This window comes from Rhineura floridana, chromosome 8 (assembly GCF_030035675.1).
Source record: "Rhineura floridana isolate rRhiFlo1 chromosome 8, rRhiFlo1.hap2, whole genome shotgun sequence".
Classification (NCBI taxonomy): Eukaryota; Metazoa; Chordata; class Lepidosauria; order Squamata; family Rhineuridae; genus Rhineura; species Rhineura floridana.
Window position 1 is genome coordinate 87,689,986 of NC_084487.1, and position 22,777 is coordinate 87,712,762.

Here is a 22,777-nt window from a genome sequence, read left to right on the forward strand (position 1 = left end):
TGCACAAACATAAAGAGTTAAGTAGTGACAATAATATTAGTCTTTTTTCCCATTGGAGTATAATTTTGGTTTAAACTGTAAAGAAAAGGTTGTGGATTTAAAAATTGGCCATTCCTGAATGATATTACCATAATTTATTCCCTTTTATCTCCTGTTTGTTGCAAGATTCCAAGCAGGCTAATACTTATTTTATGTACAGAGTGGAAGGCATGCAGTGAACTGCAGTCTGGGTGTGTGAATAGAGCAGTCGCATGAGTTGGGTCAAAACCTTTGTGTCTTTCCTGCCCAATTGGCACCCTTTGGGTATGAAACACTCACGCAATTGGCCCATATAGTTCACACATTTTAATGGTTTTTACTATATGTTGTAAAATTCTTTGATGTTACAAATATATTTATAAATAATAAATGTTTTCCAACAGTGTGAGACTGAACAACATGGAAGTGGTTCTTGCACTGTTGTGTATAAGCCTGCAATACCAGTTTCCCAAGACAGAGAATGATTTTCTCATTCATAAACAAGAAGATATGCATTCTTATAATTTTTGAAGTTTTAATGTTTGCTCATTTTATTTCTTGTATTCCAAACAACCTTTCCTGTTTCTCATGTTCTAGAACTTGATTTCCTTCAATACATAGTTTTGCTGTGCTCTTCATCCTGCCACTTTAGGAGATATTTGTTAAAATTTTCTCATTTAACAGTTTTGTGCTACCCTTGATGTGTTTATCATTGTGGTCCTGATGAAAATGCCCCCCTGGCACACCAGCTGTTTAGCCCATTTGTGCCTTCCCAATCTTGTGTTTAAGCTGGGGCCAGTTTTAGTCCTACTTAATATTCCTATGTTATTACCTCCATTCAACCTTTCACATACTCGGATCCAAATCACAAGCAAACTTTGTGTGTTTAGCAGTACTTTTTAAAAAGCATGCTTGAAAGAAAGAACAGCCATGTGGGGCCTCATACTGATCCAGATTGAGGGTGCACACCAGTTTCCTACCAAAGATTGCTCCCCTTCCTGGCTGCTATTTGCCCCTGAAGGAAACTGGTGAGGGCCCCTGATCCAAACCAGATGCATAGTTTTTCAAAATAAAAGTGGCTAGCTAGCCCTGGGTTCCTACTGGGAGGAAGGGCGGGATGTAAATAAATATAAATTAAAGTGCTTGAACAGCTGGGGTGGAGCTGAAGGAGATGCAGTGGTGGGATAGGGAGTACAATCCCCCAATAGGACTGTTAATCTAATTTGACCGCTTAGAAATTCCAATATATAAATAACTTAAATAAATAAAATAAATATATTTTTGAAAAATCAAATAATTATAGTCATTGCATCTATGAAGGATAGTTTCTTGAAAGGTCAACACACATGTTAGTGAACATTAAGGCATGGTGCAGATGTAAGAGGCACTGGGAGGAGAAGGAAGAAATATATAAAACTGGTGATGTGGAAGTTACACATTGAAAAAGGTTTGGCTGTGTTGAGGGCTACACAGACAAAAGGAATTATAATTGTCACGTACTGTGATCAGTTACCTAGAGAGGTAGTGGGCTCTCTGACACTGGAGGCATTCAAGAGGCAGCTGGACAGCCATCTGTCGGGAATGCTTTGATTTGGATTCCTGCATTGCGCAGGGGGTTGGACTTGATGGCCTTGTAGGCCCCTTCCAACTCTACAATTCTATGATTCTAGGGAAAAATCAGATACTAATGAGGGATTCAGCTTCCTTGGTTTACTGGACAACAAGCTGAACAGGATATGGGATATCCGTACTTTTCTTTTGTGGCCTTACTTCCACTTCCTGTATGTGTCCTGTATGTGTCCTTTTTTGTTTTCAGGTCATCTCTAAGCTTTTTGTGAAGCCACATTGGCTTCTTCTGCTGTCTTTCCCCTTTTTTCCTTGATCGAATTGCCATTGTGCCTTTATAATTTCCTTTTTTAGAAACACCCACCCATCTTGGACTCCTTTTCTCATTAGGGTTGCTTACTTACCATTGTTCTGATTGGTATATTAAAATTTATTTATTTATTTATTATTTTATTTATACCCCGCCAGCAGGAGCCCAGGGCGCCAAACAGAAACACTAAAAACACTTCAAAACATCATAAAACGACCTTAAAATACATTAAAACAAAACAACGTTAAAACATTTTAAAAAAAAAACATTAAAAGCATCTTTTTAAAAAGGGTTAAAGATATTAAAAGACATATTAAAAGCAATTCTAAAACAGACACAGGCTGGGATAGGTCTCAACTTAAAAGGCTTGTTGGAAGAGGAAAGTCTTCAAAAGGTGCCAAAAAGATAGCAGAGATGGCGCCTGCCTAATATTTAAGGGGAGGGAATTCCAAAGGATAGGTGCCACACCACTAAAGGTCCGTTTCCTATATTGTACAGAACAAACCTCCTGATAAGATGGTATCTGCAGGAGGCCCTCACCTGCAGAGTGCAGTGATCGGCTGGGTATATAAGGGGTAAGATGGTCTTTCACGTATCCTGGTCCCAAGCTGTATAGGGCTTTGTACACCAAAACTACAAACTTGAACTTGGCCCAGTAGCAAATGGGCAGCCAGTGCAGTTCTTTCAGCAACAGGGTGACATGTTGGCGATAGCCTACCCCAGTGAGCAGTCTCGCCGCTGCATTTTGCACTAGCTGCAGCTTCCGGACCAACCTCAAGGGCAGCCCCACATAGAGGACATTACAGTAATCCAGCCTAAAGGTTACCACTGCATGGACAATAGAGGTCAGGCTATCCCGGTCCAGAAACGGCCGCAGCTGTCTTATCAGCCAGAGCTGGTAAAAGGCACTCCTAGCCACTGAGGTCACTTGGGCCTCTAGCGACAAAGATGGATCCAGGAGCACCCCCAGACTACGGACCTGCTCTTTCAGAGGGAGTACAACCCCATCCAAAGCAGGCAACTGACCAATTATCCGAACTCGGAAACCACCAACCCACAGCGCCTCTGTTTTGGTAGGATTCAGTCTCAGTTTATTGGCCCTCATCCAGCCCACCACCGAGTCCAACCACTGGTCCAGGGCTTACACGGGCTCTCCTGATTCAGATGTTACGGAGAAATAGAGCTGGGTGTTGTCAGCATACTGCTGACACCTCGCCCCAAATCTCCTGATGACTGCTCCCAAGGGTTTCATATAGATGTTAAAGAGCATGGAGGACAAGATGGTACCCTGCAGCACCCCACAGGCCAGCGGGCCGACCGACAGTCACCCAATGCTCTTCTCTGAGAGTGACCTTGGAGATAAGATTGGAACCACTGTAAAACAGTTCCTCCAATACCCAGCTCACCAAGTCAGCCCAGAAGGATACCATGGTCAATGGTATCAAAAGCAGAGCTTGGAAAAGTTACTTTTTTGAACTACAACTCCCATCAGCCCAATCCAGTGGCCATGCTGGCTGGGGCTGATGGGAGTTGTAGTTTAAAAAAGTAACTTTTCCAAGCTCTGATCAAAAGCCGCTGAGAGATCAAGTAAGAATAACAGGGTCACACTTCCCCTGTCCTCCTGATAAAGGTCATCCATCAGGGCAACCAAGGCCGATTCAGTCCCATAACCAGAACTGAACCCAGACTGGGGTGGGTCAAGATAATCTGTTTCATCCAAGAGTACTTGCAATTGCTGTGCCACAACCCTCTCAAAAAGGGGAGGTCAAAGACCAAGATGCTGGAAAATGGGAACTTTTATTTTGATAAAACCCAATGCGTTTCAGCCTGTTATCTACAGGCCTTCATCAGAGGCTATGGTAAACCAAACAAAAAGGACAAATTAACTCTACACACAACCCTCTCAATCACCTTCCCTAAAAAGGGGGTATTTGCAACAGGTCGGTAGTTGTCATAAACCAATGGGTCCAGGGTGGGCTTTTTCAGGATCACCGCCTCCTTCAAGGAATCCAGAACCACTCCCTCCCGCAATGATGCATTGACCACACTCTGGATCCACTCAGTCAAACCCCCTCGGCAAGCTTTAATAAGCCAAGAAGGGCAAGGGTCAACAGGACACATTGCTGGCCACATCATCACAAGCACCTTGTCCACATCATCAGGCCGCATCAAACTGAAACTGTTCCCAAGAAGTTGCAGCAGACTTTGCACTGGACACCTCATTGGGGACTACAGTAGATGTAGAGAGGGCATCAAGACTGCTACGGAGGCGAGCAACTTTACCCTCAAAGTGCCTAGCAAACAATTCACAGTGGGCCTCCAAAGGGTCTAAAATTCCATTTCCTGGAGTTGATGTCAACAGACTCCTGACAGTACGGTAAAGCTCCACCGGACAGCTACTTGAGGATGTGATGGAGGCAGAGAAGTGGGCCTTCTTCGCCGCCCTCACCGCCACACGGTAGGCATGGTTATGATGTTCTACTCATGCCCAATCAGCCTCACAGCACGTCTTTTGCCACTTGCGCTCTAGCCGTCGTCCAGCCTGTTTCATTGCCCTTAGCTCACTGGTGTACCACGGTGCAGACCGGGCTCCACAATGCCGGAGAGGGCGCTCAGAGGCAACCGTGTCAAGAGCCCGACGCACCTCACTGTTCCACAGTGTGACAAGGGCTTAACAGGGTCACCTGCTCTATCTACTGGGAACTCCCCCAGGGCATTCAGGAATCCAGTGGATTCCATTAGTCTCTGGGGGTGGACCATCTTAATCTGTCCACCACCCCTGCAGGGAAGGATCAGAGCCATAAGTCTGAACTTCACCAGGAAGTGATCCGACCATGACAATGGGGTGACATCCACCCCCTCTATCTCCAGACCACCCCTTCCTCCATCTGGAGCAAAAACCAAGTCAAGGGTGCGTCCTGCCCTATTCATCGGGCCAGTGATAACTTGAGACAACCTCATGGTCGTCATGGAGGCCATGAAGTCCCGAGCCAGAACACTAGAGGCAGCCTCAGCATGGACATTGAAGTCACCCAGCACTATCGTTCTGCGCTCCTCCACCACCACAGCCGAGACGGCCTCTACCAGCTCAGTCAGAGAAGCTGCTGGGAAATTGGCTTTTCTGGAGTCCAAGGTACGCATATGGCTACTCTCAACTTTTGCTTCCTTTAAAATCAAGAACTCAAGTGTAGCATGGTCACTTTCTCCGAGAGTTCCCGTAACTGCCACTTCATCCACCAAGTCACCTCTATTGGTTAGAATCAAGTCAAGGATAGCTGAACCTCTAGTTGCTTCTTCCACTTTCTATAGAACAAAGTTATCTCCAAGACAAGTTAAGAATTTCTTGGAGGGGCCATATTTGGCAGAATTTGTCTCCCAACAGATATCGGGATAATTGAAGTCCATTACTACTACATCATGCCTCCTTGAAACTTTGGCAATTTGCTTTTCAAAAGTTTCATCCTCGTCTTCTCCTTGATTGAGTGGTCGGTAGTAGATTTGAACCACCATGTTCTTTTATTCCTTGCCCCATTTATTTTAGTCCATATGCTCTTGATGGGGCTATCAGGCTCATCCTCCTGTATTTCTGTGCAGGGATATGTATTTATAACATATAATGTAATTCTACCTCCCTTTTTTATTCCTTCTGTTCTTTTTGAACAAGTTATGTCCTTCAATCGCTGTATTCCAGTCATGGGAGTCATCCCACCAAGTTTCAGTTATACCTGTCAAGTCGTATTTACTCTCCTGTATTAAGAGTTCAAGTGCATCCTGCTTGTATCTCGTACGCTGGGCATTAGTATACAGACATCAAATATCATGTGGTTTATGGCCTGGCTTCCTTCCTACATTTTTATGAAGACTATTTCTGGGGCCCATTAGAGCCGTTCTCTCAGTTACTCCTCCTGTCCCCAAGGTTTTGTTAGTTGTTACCGCTAAATTGACGTTTCCCTCCTGCTTAAAATTCAGTTTAAAGCTTTCCTGGTGAAGTTTTTCATGCTGCTGTGACCAAACACATTCTTCCCAGTCCTTGTGAGGTACAACCCATCACTTTATTATTTTATTTTATTATTTATTTTTTATTATTATTTAGGATTTATTATTATTTTAGTTCATAATATTATTTTTAATAATGTGTGGTGGTGAAACACTGGATGAAAATGGGATATCAGATTATAGAAACACATAGACCATTATATAAACCAACTTATTTTTCCCCCGAGTAGTTCTACTAAGTGTGGTACATGGTATTGTTTTATTAATAAATGTATTGATCACCACTCAAAATGCAATATCTTTACATGGTGACTTTCAGCATTCTTATATTATTGAGAGCTTTGGCTTCCTTCAGTTCACTGAATACGCTATCCAAAATGTGATAGTCACTAATTTAGGCGGCTTTAAAAGGGGCGTAGACAAATTCATGTAATACAATATCAGTATATTGCTATTGAACCTCCAGGATCAGAATTTTATTTATTTATTTATTTATTTATTGTATTTGTATACCGCCCCATAGCCAAAGCTCTCTGGGCAGTTTACAGAAGAAGATTTCCTCTCTATACCAGTTTTTAGGAAGGGCAACAGTAGGGAAGAGGGCTCTTGTCTTCATTTGTGGGCTTCCTGGAGGTATCCAATTGATACTGTGGGAAACAGAATGCTTTACTAGATGGACATTGATCTGATTCAACAGGACACTTCTTATATTCTGTTACAGAAACCATGCCTTGGATTATTGTATGAGAATTGTAATTGTTAACTTTATGTCATACCAGTATTTGTATCTCATATACTGAAGTCTTTGAAGATAGACATTGACACATGGATTTTTTTCTGTGGCTAGATTTTCCATTTCTAAAAACACATCTGTTGGGGGGGGGTACTAATATTAGTGTATTAATTTTTCAGTGCCTTCATCTTTTTCTTAAAATGTACACAATGTAAGTGTAACTTCTAGGCTCCCAGGGGAAGTGGACAGCATCCAATCAGAAAGTCAGAGTCATGCCTAGAGCATGCAAGACCTTGGACAGCTCCAAGAGGCCCTGCTAACCTTGCTACAAGAGGCATCTCTGCAGGAAGCTAAAGCCAACTGAAGCCTTATGTAGGCTGACAAGGCCAGAAGTGTGGTAGACTCCAATTCCAATAAAATAAATCCCAAGATTTGAATTGTTTGAGTATAACATTTAAGCCACGCTCAGTATACTTTATTAATTTGCCCACTGATAAAATATTTCCATTCAACTACATTCAGATGGGCATTGGAAAGTTTTCTAGAAAACCTTGTGCCTCAGGGTTTTTTTCTGGAAAACCCACATCACTGAAGACAGAAGGGATGTGTAGAAGTGTGTAGCTTGCATCTGTTTTGACTGGATCAGTAATCCATTTTGTGCAACTGAGTTCAGAAACTTGGAGATAAATATATCCCGGAAAACAAAGAAATTAAGTGCTTTATGCTAACATGTGACAAACTTGAGTGAGTCAATTTCACTGTGGACATATGTTCTTAAAACTACACCACAGATCTGTTGACAGCATTAATAGACTTTTTCATTCACACATGATCTGTAGATTTTGTTTAGCCCTCAGAACACCACAGTGACTCTTACTGCAGACTACACCTCATGGATCTTTGGCCTGAACTGGAATCAGGAGTCTGTCTCATCACAGTGCATTTTATCACTGTTGATTTTCTAACCAGTGAAAAGTACTTGCTGACCCATTTGCTTGGAACTGTCTTCCAGAACTTCTCATTTTTCTGTAAAGCCTCTGGCTAATCCCCCTAGTTCCTATGCCCTGCTGTAACTGAAACTGTAACAAAGCCTAAGCACATACAACTGAAACAACTGCATGTTGATTCTGTGTTTTCCTCTGCCTGTACTTCTCTCCACTCCTCTCCTTCTGCTCTGTTGTTCCTCTGTGTCAGATTTTAGATTGATCTCCGTAATGTTCCCTGTACATTGGTGGCAGTATGTTACTACTACTACCACCACCACTACTACTACTACTACTCATTAATCATTATGATAGTAAACATATAGAGTTTTTTCCCATTTACTTAGATCTTTCCTCCTCTTCTGTCATGCATAGCCCCATTGGTTGTATTCAGTGTAGCTCTAAGGCTAGGTTCCATCAATGCAAGGATTTCTCCTTGTGCAACAAACTATTCTCTCCCTTTCCTCCCCTTGTGCACCCCCTGAAACTGTTCTGGGGGTTTCCCTAATCCTCCAGAGCAGATTTGGGGATGATGTGGGGTGGAGCAGAAAGGGGGACATTTCATTATGCTAGCACTAATCCTAGTGCTAGTGCAAGAAGTTAGTTGAATACTGCCCCATATCTTATATTTTAACATCACAGATTGGGTTAAAGATAAATGAACCTACCCAAATGTGATAGTCACTAATTTAGGTGGCTTTAAAAGGGGCGTAGACAAATTCATGTAATACAATATCAGTATATTGCTGTTGAACCTCTAGGATCAGAATTTATTTTATTTATTTATTTATTTATTGTATTTGTATACCGCCCCATAGCCGAAGCCCACAGCTCAGTCTGGATGCAACCAATTTCATCTGTTTCTAGCAGATCCCTTCTAACCACCCCATGTTCAGAGGACGGAAAAGTGCTTTGATGTTGTGCAAAGTGTGCAATTGCAGCTCCTTCCCCTACAAGACGACCTGCTGCAAGAAGATCAAAGCCGAATGGAAAATGTCTCAGAAGATTTTGCTTCTTGCAAAGTACTCCATGCATTTTGCTACTGAATACATGTATTTTTGGGCATGCAACTGCATTGTGAAATTTGAGACTTTGAATAAGGCAGGGCTTGCCGTTCAGATACTCATTGATCTTGGCTGGACTCTTCTGCTGGTGTTATTTTCCTTTTCTTTTTGCCTTTTGCTTAGTCAGGAAGTCAGATAACAGATGTTGGAGAACTGTTTACAAAGTTTGTTTAAAAAAGTGTATTTGAGTTACTAAGAAATAAATATATGCTGCTGTTTCAATGGGAAATAGCTTGGTGTAGGTTGTGTGTTGTTAAAGGTATGTGATTGTGTGTGAGTCTGACTCTGTCCACTACTGGAAACTTTCCACTGGGGGTAATGTGGACCTAAGCCCCAAAAAGATTTCCCACCATGGTTTTAAATTAATTAATCTATCTGTGGTAGACTAAACATTGCAGCCGTCAATTATTAACCATTATGCCAAGTTCTAAGGCCACAAGTTATGTCCCTCCCAGGAGTTTATTGCGATTGTCACAACTGAGCGTTGTTGAGTACGCTGCTGTGCCCCAGTGCCCTGGGCAGCTTGAGTCAGGACTGTAATATACATACCTTTTTTTGAAAGGAAAACATCATGGAAAGCAAGTTCTTTAAAAAAGAAGAGCTTCTGTTTCTCACATGGCATTATATACGAAGCAGGGTGGAGCACTTCTCTTTCATCATGTCAGCTGGAATATGGTGAAGATGAGACTTTTGTGATAAAAAATAGAATAAAAAACCTCAAAGCTTGGCACATGTGCTTATGTGGTCTAACTTGTGAAAAGGAGTGGGGGGTGGGTTCCCCCAGGATTTGGAACAAGTCCCTTTCTAAGGTACACAAGTGCCCATCTCTGAGCATCTGCTTTTAATGCAAGGTTTACTTTATCCAGAGAGCTTTCTGGGAACTTTGATAGGCTGATTAACAGCTTCTTTAATGTTCTTGTATTGTTCTGGCTATTCTTTTTCTGTTCCTTTTTTATTTAAAGTGTGTTTTTAGATACTGTTTTCATGAATAGGATTGTGCACTGCTTTGAGCATTGTTGAATAAAGCAATATACGATGTTAGGTAACATGATAAGTTTATAAAAGTATGAACCATTAGATTATACTCGACACCCAGACTATAACAAGCATAATGTTGATGAAGACAGGGCAGTTCATAATCTCAAGTTATATGATGTATGCGTAAGAAAATCTGGGTCATTAGCAGCATCATATGAACTTTAGTAAAGCTGAGAAACAGGCACTATATTGGATCATTTTTTAAAATCTTTCTCCTGTTTAAAGACCTTCTCTTCTCTTCTTACCCTCTGTGTCTGTGCTTTCAAGGGCACCCACTGAGGAGAGACACAAGGTACTATTGTCAACAAAGTCTTTTATAGTTAGATCTCTGTTTGGAATAGTACTTTTAAATATATCACTACACTTTTAAAAAATTACTGAAAGGAAGAACAGAATGTACAAGTGATCTGAAGACAGCAATCACTTCATCTCTTGAGTTTTTGGAGGACCTTTTTTGCGGGTGGGTTCTTAGATGCAAACCTAGAAAAGGAGAAGTTATGTGTTGGAAGCTCTAGCAGTCATAGAATGATGCCTTTTCAGACTGGTGTTTGGAAACAGTAGATTTTGGATGGCTGAAGTTGGTTCCTTGTGGGCAAGGACAGGAGTTTAAGGTGAATTTAAGATTACTTTGGATGACAGATATGCAAAAACGTTATGCAAAGTACAAGTATAATGCTCTGGGATGTTTACAATATTGTACCAAGCAGAATTTTAACTTTATTAATAATTTTTTCTCAGAATTTGCTTGAATGGAGAGCCATAGTTAAGATTATTTCTAGGTCAATGTGTAGATGTGCCATTTTTCTTTAAAATGTCCTTGATCACATGCAATACTTGGCTTAGCTAAATGTGTAGTGACATTTTAAGTTTTTGTGTGTGTGTGTTTCATTCATTCTCCAGATTGTAACTGGTTCTTAAATTACTCTAACTCATATTTTTGCTAGGCTAAGGAGAGTTGGATATGGCTGACTCCCAGCTGAGCCAGCAGGGTCCTGGTTCTGCTGGCAGAAGCCCCTCACCCTGCTCAGCTGGAGCAGAGCTGAGACCCTGCCAGTTCAGCCAGGAGTCTGCTGGGGAAGCCTAGCCCTATGCAAGGGGTGCTGGCAAAAGCCCCCCAAAAGGGGTGTTACAGGGACACGTCAGAGGAGAGGCCAAGGAAGGAACTTATGCAACATCCAACACCCGTTTGGAGCGTTCCTGCAAGTCCCGATCCAGGCCAAAGTTACACTGAGGAAAAGGTCAGTCTAAGAAAATAATTACAATGGAAGTCTTTGAAGACTGCTTTCTCTCTTGTAGGGGTGTTCGTGAGAGTTGGTTTTTACTTTCCAGGCCCTGCATGCAGCTCCCAGCTGAGCTTCTGTTCAGCTGACCTGGCTGCTCCTGAATGAGAAATGGATGCCATGCCTCATGAGTTGGATTGCTCTGCCTAAAAGCAACTTCCATTTAAAATAAGAAAAAATAGGTCTGTGCAGCCATAAAGATAAAACTCTGGAACGAAAATTAGATTGCCTTCACAAAGGGCATGCTGCTTTTGGTGTTTTGCAGTTGAAGGCATGAGTTTTGCAGTTGAAGGCATGAGTTTTGCAACTTTGAGAAGACAATATAATAATAAAAATCCAGGTCTTGAGATTGCAGTGATTTCAAATACTTAGGATTTACTGAATTTCAAATTATTGCCAAAAGCATTTCATTTTTGCTCAGCCATTTTGAGGATATATTGACATATAAATCTTATTCTTGTACAGTCTTCCTGGTAACTGGAAGCTCAATGCTAATCTCATAAAATGATTTCAATGACATATGTGAAGATAAAGTAATAGATTAAAGAGAGAGAGTTGAGCAGGAGTAGGGAATCCATGGCCCTCCAGATGTTGTTGAACTACAGCTCCCATCATACCCAGCCAGCATTGCCAATGGTCAAGGATGACGTAGCCCAACAACATCTGAAGGGCCACAGATTCCACATCCCTGGGATAGAGTAAGACATGAAACTAGACATTATGGTAGTAAAAAACTACAAATGTGAGAAAACTTTCTTTAAATGCTTAAAGATGTTTATCATGCTCTTAAAAGAATTAAACAACACAGTAGAAAAAGATCAAGCAAAAGAATATCAAGCCATTTAACACCAAATTAAATAAAAAAACAACCATGCATACATACTGCAAAACCAGCAGCAGTTAAAACATACATCTGAACAAGAAAATAATTTAGGTTCAAGGACCTTCCTAGAGAGTCAAGTCTTAACTTTATATCTAAAGCTCCAAAAGCATCTTGGATCCAATAGGAAGGGCATTCCATAAAAGTATTGCAGTTGAAAACTCTTTGGTGTTACAGCTTTTGCTGTATTGCTGATAGCAACACATAGGACAGGAGTATTCAGAAACAACTTGGAATCAAGTACATTCTAGGAAAGCATACCTTTTAAAGAAAAAAGGAAAGTTAGCAAGAAAGCCACGTGATGTTTCTCAATTATATGCTTTTTTGAGGATATATTCTGTTGCTCTCAGCCATTATTTCAATATGTGAATGTAGAATCAAATCTCTGCAATACTACTTTATTTTATATTTAAAATATTCCTACTTTCTCAGCCATAGTTACTGAGGCAGTTCAAAGCAGGAATTAAAGTAATATCAACAGGAAAATACAGTGATCCAAAATGTAGAAAAAAGGTAAAAAATATAATACAACAACTGAATCCAGTTTAAAACATCTGCATTAAATTAAATTAAATTAAAACACATCAAAATCCTGAAACAATAACAACATTAATATGCATGGAAGGATATTTAAATGCTTGGACAGAGAAGGTAGTTTCATAGAGAAGATGCCACAAATGAATAGGCTCTGTCCCTGGTTGGTTGGTTGGTTGGTTTCTTTCTTTGTTTAAAGCATTTCTGTGCTGCCCACCTGTCGAGCTTGCCTTGCAGGGGGTGCAGAAGGTAGGGATCCCACCCGGATCTAAATGATGTCACAGTGGTTCATAATATACAACTCAATAAAAATATATTAAAATATTAAAACTGCAATGAAATTCCAACCAGTGTAGCTATTACAATAGAACCTAAGGTAGTGATTAACAGACAACTAACACCTGAGTGAACAGATGGATTTTCACCAGGTGTCAAAAAATTTATCAAAGTTGGCACCTGCCTTATTCCAAGTTACCACCTACCTCACTTCAGAAATGGGAGCATTTTGAGCACAGCTTCTGATTATGCTCTTAATAATTAAGAACGTCTCCTTTGTTCTATTGTGCAGTCCCTGCACTCCACAATCTGCCCCAAAGAGTCCTCCGACCCTCTAGAGCAGTGTCTCCCAAACTTTGTTTTTATTTTTTTTGTTGCTGGACTACAGTTCCCATAATTCCTGACCATTGGACATGCTGGCTGGGGCTGATGGGAGTTGTAGTCCAGCAACAAAAAAATAAAAAAGTTTGGGAAACACTGCTCTAGAGCAATCTTTGCAGGTGTGCAGGGCGGAAGGAGAGGGGGGAAGTCCCTTTTGTACAAGTGGAAGTCCATCACACAAGCGAGCTGACACCACTGGATGCCACGCTAGTAGTCCTTACAACTTTTACCAAATTTATCATCGTTGTAATCATCATCATTATTAATAAATAAATAAATAAATAAATAAATTTATATCCCACCCTGCTTCCCAGTAGGAGGAGGATTTTCGAGCCTCTCTCAAAGTTCAGTGAAAACAAATTCAAAAATGGCTGGTGAAACTCACCCTAGATATGGCTTGAAGCACAGTAAAAGAAGAGAGATAGCAAAACCATGTGGCTCTACAGCATTCATTAACATTTGTGGAGAGAAAAGAGAAACATCTTGTAGAAAACATGGAATAAGGAAATGACAGCACTTGGAGCCATATAATGTAAGAAATGACGGACCACATAGCTGCCTGTATTAGTCAAACTGGGAAGATAAAGTTACACAAAACCTGCCTACTGAAAATGCACACACATGTTGGGTTCCAGAAGAGAACAGGTGGGAGCTGGTCCTACCACTTGTACCCACCCTACATTTGATTTTGTCTCTTCAGGAAAATCCACATCGTGTTTGGTAAAGCACAGCAGTAAACCATTAATCAAAAGCTTCACCCTGACAAAATTTCCAAGAAGGAGGACACTTACAATTTTTGATGCCAAAATTCTTACAAAATGTAAAGGTGCTTGGCCTTGCTAGACCTAAGAGTATGTTTCTCTAATTCAAGTAGTGATGATAGCCTTATATTTTAATATACTGTTCTTTAATACAGTTCTTCAAGCATGCTGATTTTTATTACTGGCACAGTCAGCAAGCCAGGGCTAGAGGAAGGACAATTACAAAACAATTGTGGTAAATAGTAAAGAGCTTCTATTTTTTAACTCATGGTTGCTTGTTTGAAATCCGTTCTGCTCTGTTGCTATTTGAGGGTTGCATATAAGTGTCATCTGGATCCCTCTTCTAGAATGCTCTGCTGTGTGCCTCAGGCCATATCTCTTCCATTCCTCAAAGTTTTCAATTTTAAGTGGCCCATTGCTTGTTAACTTTAAATTAATGTTGCTTAAATTGGAAGGATTTGGGATCCTCAATCTTGACTCACATGACAAAAGCAAATTCATGACAACTGTTCCTTTTGTGGCAAGGAAGGTTGCTTCCATAGTCAGGGCTGAAGTAACTGTTATGCTAAATAACATGCAAAATAATGTGCCACTACAGACTTTAGCTGGATTGGTAAGTGATGAACAAGTAAACAAGTTTGATGCCAACAAGATGCGATTGGATAATGTCAGAGTTAAGCAGAATATGCAGTGAAAATGTTGGCTACCTCTTTTGCAGCATGGTTTGCATTCTGTCACAATACTGTTATGATTCTGTAGGTATTTAGGGATTCCTTATCACAACTCTTTTAGCTCCTGCTAAGTTTTGTCTGGATTTCTCCCAAGTTTCAACTCTGAATCCTAAAGTTGCCTTTGCAAATGGATGTCATTATGATGTGTGTCTAAATACTTGGCATGCCTAGGCCTTATTGATGTTCGCCTGGGATTATTCAAGTGAACGTCAAAATAAACTCACAATTTTTCATTTCCCACAAGGCTCTTATTTAAAAACTGAGTAGATATGGGAAGAATTTGCAGTTTCCAATCTGTAATGATATTTCTTAAAAACAACTAAATCATAGGTATTGATTTTTAATATATTTGTACACCACTGTACACCACTTACTACAACTAAGTCATGATGAGTAACAGCATTGTCTGCTTACCAGAACCTAGAGATATTTAAGATATTTATGAAACTACCCGTACACTGCGCTCAACATCTAAGGCCCTCCTCCGAGTACCATCCCATCTAGAAGCTCGGAGGATGTTGACTAGAAATAGGGCCTTTTCGGTTGTGGCTCCCGAACTGTGGAATGGTCTCCCCGATGAGGTGCGCCTGGCGCCGACGCTGCTATCTTTTCGGCACCATGTGAAAACCTTTTTATACTCCAGGCATTTTAAAGTGTATTTTTACAGTATTTTATTACTATGTTGTATTCTGGATGTTGTTTGGTTCTCGTATTGTTTGTGTGTTTTTTTTTGAGTTATTATATTTATTGTATTTATATATTGTGCCTGCTTTTACCTTTTATGTACACCGCCCAGAGAGCCTTCGGGCTTAGGGCGGTATATAAATTAAATTAAATAAATAAATAAATAAGACTGTGGCCAGAATGGAGAGGATTGGGTCCTCCTACCACTGCTGGACTTAAAGAAGGCATAAGAGATTATTTATTTATTTTTGTTTGTTTGTTTATTTAATAAAAATATTTATAGACCTCCCCTCACAAAATCCCAGAACAATGCACAACCAGATCTACAAAAGAGTTAAAATACCATTAAAAACAATACAGAATGGTCATAAAAATGATGACTCATCTTAAACCACTGAATAGGCATTTTGACAGAAAATAGTCTTTAAGAGACATCTGAAGGTCAGAAACAAGGATGCCTGCAAACTCTCTGCTCAAAGAGTGTTCCACAGCATGGGACTGGTGACATGAAATGCCCAACTCCTAGTCTAAGCCAGTTGGGCTTCTGAAAAGCGAGAAACAGCTAACAGTGCTCCTTTGGATGATCTTGGTGATCAAAGTGAGATATAAGGGCTCAGACAGTCCCTAAAGTATCCTGGACCTGAGTTGTTCAGGGCTTTGTCTATGTATACAAGAACCTTGAATCTGGCCCAGTAGCATATTGACAGCCAGTGCAGATGTTTTAGCAATGGTGCTGCGGGCTGTCAGCCATCTGTTTCCATCTCCAGTCTAGCTACTATATTCTGTAGTAGCAGGAGCTTCTGGACCAGGACAAGAAGCAGCCCCCCACAGAGTGCATCCACAAAGAGGTGGATGAAGCCTGATCAAAGTTGAGTTGCTACCATAGTCTGCTGGCTCTTGCCGTCATGCCTAGAGGGTCCAACAGCCTCCCCCTCAAGCAAGTCTAGGCTTAACCTGATTCAGTTTTAGGTTTAGCAACAATAAAGAGTTTTACATCACTGAGCACCAGAGCCTGTTCTCCTTTTTTGTTTGGTGCCTTCCTCTAGCAGAATCCCAGTAAGTCCTCACTGCAGCCAAAAATGGGATTTGGTCCATAAATTTGTAGTCAAAATCTGGGTTATCCCAGAAGTTGACAGCATAACTAACATCAAGCATATTCAGTAGGAACATAAGGAGCTGCCCTATGCCAAGGCAGACCATTGATCTATCCCACCCGGCGCTGGCCACACTGAGTGGCAGTGACCCTCCAGGGCCTCTGGCAGGGGTCTTCCCCAGCCCTGCTTTGAGATGCTGGGAATTGGACCTGGGAAACCCTGCGTGCAAAGCAGATACACTCCCACTGAGCAGAAGTGTTTGTACAAAGCAGTTGTCAACAAATCCATTACCACTGAGGCTGTGATTGTCTTCAGTCTATCAAACTTTAAAAACCAGGGAAATTGGGGGGCTGTAGTGATTGTACCAGGGGAGCAGGAGAGCTGATCTTCTCTCTGACATATTGTACCACCTTACAAATTTGTAAAAATGCAAACACAATTTGGGTTGGTCTTTCACATTCCAATCCACTTCCTGTGTAGCTTGGAAGAATTTGGTAACGTGCCTCTGAGCATATGGTGAGTGGTAGCAAAACCTGCAATCAGGACTCCATCTCCAAAGATGGAGAATTACATTTTTTTTTTATGTTGGTGTTGTAAGATTTGTTTTGAAATGAGCTTACAGGAAGCAGCAAAGTGGCAACGGGGCGGGGTATTTTCAATTTAACATGGCAGAATGTGAACAATCCATGCTGACTGGTGTATAGCCACTCTTGTGGCTATATAATGACCTTTGCATAGCCAGTGAGCATTGTCAGTACAATGCAAGATAGAAATACCATTATTAGAGAGAGAACGGGTGGATCTGAAGACACGTAATTGAAACTGAGCCAGTTTATGAAATCAAAATGGTGTCCATCCAACATTTACCTGATAGTTTTAGCATACCCTTAATAGTTACTCATCATCATCTGTAAAAGCTGTTGTATAAATAAAAATGAAGTAATAATGACTTTCAGGGCTGTTTGGTGGATAAATGAAGTAAGGATTGTAAAGTGCATTGTATATTAAAAGCATTAAAAATACCAATCTGTATTGAAAGGTGCAATTCTCCGTGATGTTTAACTGTCCTTGCTTTAAAAATAGCTATCTCAGGAGCTATCTCAGGAGGAAACAGAACAAATATATGGCTTTATGTACTGTCTAGAATTTCCTTTTCTTCTTCCTAATGTTAATTTCATAGTAAAAGAATACCTTTAACGAAACAGTGTCCCAATGAATTTATTGATATGGTAGCATTTGTATATTCCTCCAAGGGATATACAATTATTAGCTGTCATATCACCAAACATATTGAATTTTTTTCCCCTTCTCTTGCCGTAATTCTGATTTATGGCAGCAAAGAGCAGCATACTGGCTTACATCCACAGCCTTCAGACTTGAATATCAGCCTGTTCTTTCAGCTTTGGCTCTGAAGGAGGGGAGCTGTGGTTGGAAAACTTGCACTGTAAGAAGGCCCATTTCTCTTGAGTCCTTGATGTAAGAGGCAAGATGCCCCATTGCACACTAAAGGACTTTCAAGGGGAAGAGCTGGCCTGGAGAACATGTGCACTCAGGTGTTCATTCACTGTGCCCAATTTGTCTTCCCCATATGATTCTTAAAACTGGGAGGGTAAATATCATTTCGCACCTACCCTTTGGAATTCCCTCCCCTTAAATATTAGACAGGCACCATCTTTGTTTTCTTTTTGGCACCTACTGAAGACCTTCCTGTTTCAACAAGCCTTTTAAGTAGAGACCTTATCCCAGTCTGCATCTGTGTTGGAATTGCTTTTTAAGATATTTTAAAGCTTTTTTAAAAAGATGTTTTTAAAGCTTTTTTAAAAAGATATTTTTAAAGAAGTTTTGTTTTAATATGTTTTTAAAGATGTTTTGTTGTAATATGTTTTAAAGTCAGTTTTTAAGATGTTTTGGAGTGTTTTTAGTGTTTTGTTTGCTCCTACTGGGAGAAAGGGCAGGATATGAATTTAATGAATAAAATAAAATAAATTCAAAGGACTAAATGGGAACAGTGGTCCTTGAAAGCATTATCTGAGCGAGTTTCATATCCACTCTGCCTCCCAGACTCCAAGCTAGAAGTTTCCAGAGGCCAATGCTAGGCGAGAATGACCCTCCATCACCTTGTCCATCCAATACAGTTTTGTGCCTCAGAGAAGGAATATTGTTTGCTTGCTATCCCCAGTGAACCCCCACAATAGCTTTGAGAATGAAGCAGGTGAGAGCAAGTTCACATGGCTTGAGGGTGGTCAGGTATCCTCATTTATACCATATGGTCTGGTTTTTCCAACACTGTCTGGGCCAGTGTACCCTTTCCCCAGATGCAGTTTAAAATTCCAGTAAAGAATGGTCATGGAAGAGAGTTCCAAAGTGGCCAGTTGTCAGTGGTTTTCCTTATTTTTTTAAAACGTAATAAATCAGAAAGCTGGCAGCCTAGCTGCTGCTGCTATACTGCTAGATTGGAGCTTCAAATTCTACTGAGAAATGTCAGTACATTGTGACATACTATTGTTTCCATTTCCAGGGATATTATATGGAAAAAGACATGGCTGACATTTGTCCCTAGAAACAGGAATCATGGTACATCATTACATACTGTTTCCTAGTAGTGATACACACATACACGCATATAGTATGCAGTTAGAGCCCGCTCTTCACCATCCAGCCCCAGAGCAGGTTGCATAAAGCTCAATACAAGCAGTAAACCATGTACTATATAAACTATATAAACACTGCTAGTAGACCCTAAATTAAACCGAATCAACAGCAGTTAGAAACAGCACTTGCACAATAATTTGGGCAACATGGCAGCAGAACGATGAGATTTTACCTCCTGGTATTTCCCCCGCTTTGTTATTGATAACTAACCTCCTTTGGTCTCTCTGGAGAAAATGAGCAGGGAGCTGGAACACCTCACTGCCTCCATCCCAAATGCCACATCACATGAGGGCTGAACATTTGTGCTTTCTTCTGCAACAAGGAGATAGCAGAGTGCATTGTGTGTACAAATTAGCCTTGGAGCTGTGGAGCTTGAGCATGAGACAGTGCCATCCATTGAGCAGGAAGATGACTCTGGGTACCCCTTCCCACTATTTCTCTGCAAAACGATCCTTTTTGCAGTACAAGGAGGCTACTCTTTCACTACTGAAAAGATTGTGAATAGAAGAGGAAATGGACTCTCAAATGCACCTCCAATAGTCCAGTTTCACTACTACACAAACACATACCCCACAGGTCCTTTTGATGGAGAGAGTGGGCCTACTGCTTCACTTACCTAATTCTGGTATATAACCTTGCTCCTCCGAGGTTGGAAAATGAGTCATTTGTAGCAAAATAATAAATTGCCACAAAAAAGTTAAGGAGGTGTTTTGCAGATGCTCGGTGATCTTTAAAAGATCTGCTGTTTTCAAAAAATCTATCACTTGGCTTGAAAGAGAGAAAATAGAAAGTATATTTTATATTAAACATAAAAGCTTTCTCTGTAAAATACATTGCTATTGTATTGTGTATACATTAGCATCTTACATAAAGAAAAAAGATTAAGGTGAAAAAATAATAATATCCCCAAACAATTAAAGTAAAAATGTTCTGGTAATTAACTATTATTTTTCACGAAACTAGTCTAATTATGTATCAGTCATGCTGAAATGAAAGGTCAATAACTACAGATGCATAATTTCCTTCTGATAGATTGCTGTTTGAAAATAGGTTTATGACAATTATGTGATTAATTTCCTTTTATTAAACAGCATTATGAAACTTCATGATGCATTCATCTGTTTATTACTGTTACTTTTCTGTTTAGTTAGAATTTAATGGTGGATACAATCTAACCTCAGTAGAAAATCTAGATAGTTAGATGTTATCTTTTAAAAATGGTTCCCGATTGCATGTTAATTGTATGGTGCCTGTGAATTCTGAGTGGTGAATAATCACACACACATTTCTTTTCAGTCCATGATGCTTCATTCACATCAAATCATCCCAACAATTAATGTTCTCTGTGTTGGCCAAGTAATAGTGTATTGTGCACTCTTCCTGACATGTGCATATTATTATCTTTAAGTCTTAAGTTCCAACTAAGGCTGGGAACTATCTCATATCTATCTATGTACAAATGTAAGCATAATGCACAAACAGGTGGCACTGCAAATTGTAAGATGAACGTGTCTGCCCCCCCCACCTGCATGCCACTCACACCACCTGCTTCAGCAAGCAGACAAGGTGGCTATGACTGCCTTAGTGAGTAGTGACAAGTGGGCAGCCTGGGCAGTCAGGAGGCCAGCATACAGCCTAGGCATGTGGTGTGACGCTCTTTGCCCAGGGGCAGCAGCGGTTGGCAGCCTGGGTAGGTGGGCGGTAGGCTGATGTGTGACCTAGGTGCACTGTGTGGCTGTGGTGTTTGTCTGAGGCGGCAACACCAGCAGAGAAATAGGCGAGGAAAGCAGGTTGGGGAGGGGAGTGGGGGTGGGATTGGGAGGAAAGCAGGTTGGCAAGAGGAGAGGGGGTGGGATTGGCAAAGAGGATGGGGTGTTGACAAGTGGGGTAAGCGCAGTGAGCAGTGGGATGAGGGTTGGTGAGCAGAGCAAGCGGGGGGGCAGAGCCCCCGTAGTAATGAAAATGAATATTAAAAAGCTAAAGATTGTGAAATACTCTGCACAATAAAAATGGTGTATAACAGATTTTTGGTAGTATTTGCCTCCTTCATGAGCCTTGAATCTTTCAGTTACATATTAGTCGTCTATTCATAAGATGTATTTCAATGTGGCAACTGCCCCTAGTTCTGTGTGTGGACAATTAATAGCCTATCAAAATAATTTTAAAACTCATGTATACATTTTGATTGCAGTATAACAGATATGTTTTGTGTTGCAATCATTTATCACCATATCTGTGAAATTTCCCTCAAATTTCATTTGACTAATTCACAAAAGGTATAGGGTGTATAAAAAACCAATAAAATCTATTTTTAAAAAACCTTTATACTTTTGCCACATTGTGACATATTTTAAGCAAACATATCTAGCATTACATGTGACTAGTTTAACAGTTTTTTCCTGTTTAGTTAGAATTTAATTATGAGTGCAATCTGACTTCAGTAAAAAATACAAGTAACAAGATTTAGATTTATTAAATTTGTATATCTCTTCCAACTAAAAAGTCCCAAAGTGATCTATAAGCAAGTAACAATACAATAATTAATTACCTAGCTAAATAATTACATTTTAAAATGGTCCCTGATTGCATATTAATTGTATGATACCTATGGTGGTTAGAGGAGTTCATATTATGAGAAACATTACTGAAGAGTGAATAACAAAGGCTGATTTAGGGCACAGTTTGTTGCTGTTGCTATTGAAGTCTGTATGTTTTGATGCTCACAGTCAGAAAAGCCACTGACTTGGATTGGCTTAGGTATGCTTACCAGTACTTCCAATTCTTCTGAAAAAGAAAGCTGTCAGCTAAGTGGTTTCAGGACTTGGAGTCACTTAGGAAAAGAAGGTATTTTACCCCTGTATCTACTTTTCCAAATAATTCAAAGTGTTCCACAGTACAAAAATATTTAATTATTAAAAACACAATTATTAAAAACACAGTATACTTGCCACCCAGTAAAATCCCTGAAATCATTATCTTACCTCTTATATACCTAGTTGATCACTGCGCTGTGCAGGTGAGGGCCGCCCACAGATACCATCTTATCAGAAAGTCCATTCCGCACAACATAGGAAGCGGACCTTTAGCATTGTGGCACCTACCCTTTGGAATTCCCTCCCCTTAAATATTAGACAGGCGCCATCTCTGTTATCTTTTTGGCTCCTATTGAAGACTTTCCTCTTTCAATAAGCCTTTTAAGTAGAAACCTTATCCCAGTCGCATCTGTGCTGGAATTGCTTTTTAAGATGTTTTTAAAGTTGTGTTTGTTTTTTAAAAAAGATGCTTTTAAGATGTTTTGTTTTAATGTTTTAAAATATTTTGTTTTTAAGATGTTTTAAAGTGCTTGTAGTGTTTTTGTTTGCCCCCTGGGCTCTTTCTAGGAGGAAGGGCGAGATATGCTTTTAATAAACAAACAAACAAATAATAAAATGCTCAAATTAAAACTACCACAGAAGGAGACCAAGATCAGCCAAATGCCTGTCAGAAGAGAGAGGGCACTCCATACCCTCTAAAAACCTTTTTTAAATAGTAGTAATGCTACTATGTAATTATATAGCCACGAGAGTGGCTGTATAATATAGTCAGCATGGATTTTTTGCATTCCGCAGTGTAAAATTGAAAATACCCCCATGCCATTCTGATGCTTCCCATAATCTCATTTCAAAACAAAACCTTACAAAACTTTAGTCTTGAACTCAGAAACACTTGCTTAACAACCCTCTAAATTTTCATGGTGTTACACAAAACAGTCAGAGAGAATCGAGAGTTCAAAGGGTAAAAAGAGAGTTTTTCTGTC

The 22,777-nt window shown here is 40.3% G+C and overlaps 1 protein-coding gene across 15 annotated transcripts in view; it reads left to right on the forward strand.

Annotated features, from left to right (window-relative positions):
• The window catches only part of FOXP2 (forkhead box P2), a 655,565-nt gene that overhangs the window by 444,051 nt on the left and 188,737 nt on the right, over positions 1-22,777 (forward strand). The window contains exon 1 of one of the 15 annotated variants that reach the window (XM_061640039.1): positions 9,152-9,345. The exons of 12 other annotated variants lie outside the window; for them this stretch is intronic. In XM_061640039.1, coding sequence (XP_061496023.1) covers positions 9,286-9,345 — 60 coding nt within the window. In that variant the 5' untranslated portion in view covers positions 9,152-9,285. 2 more of the 15 variants (XM_061640038.1, XM_061640034.1) reach the window with 2 other exon arrangements.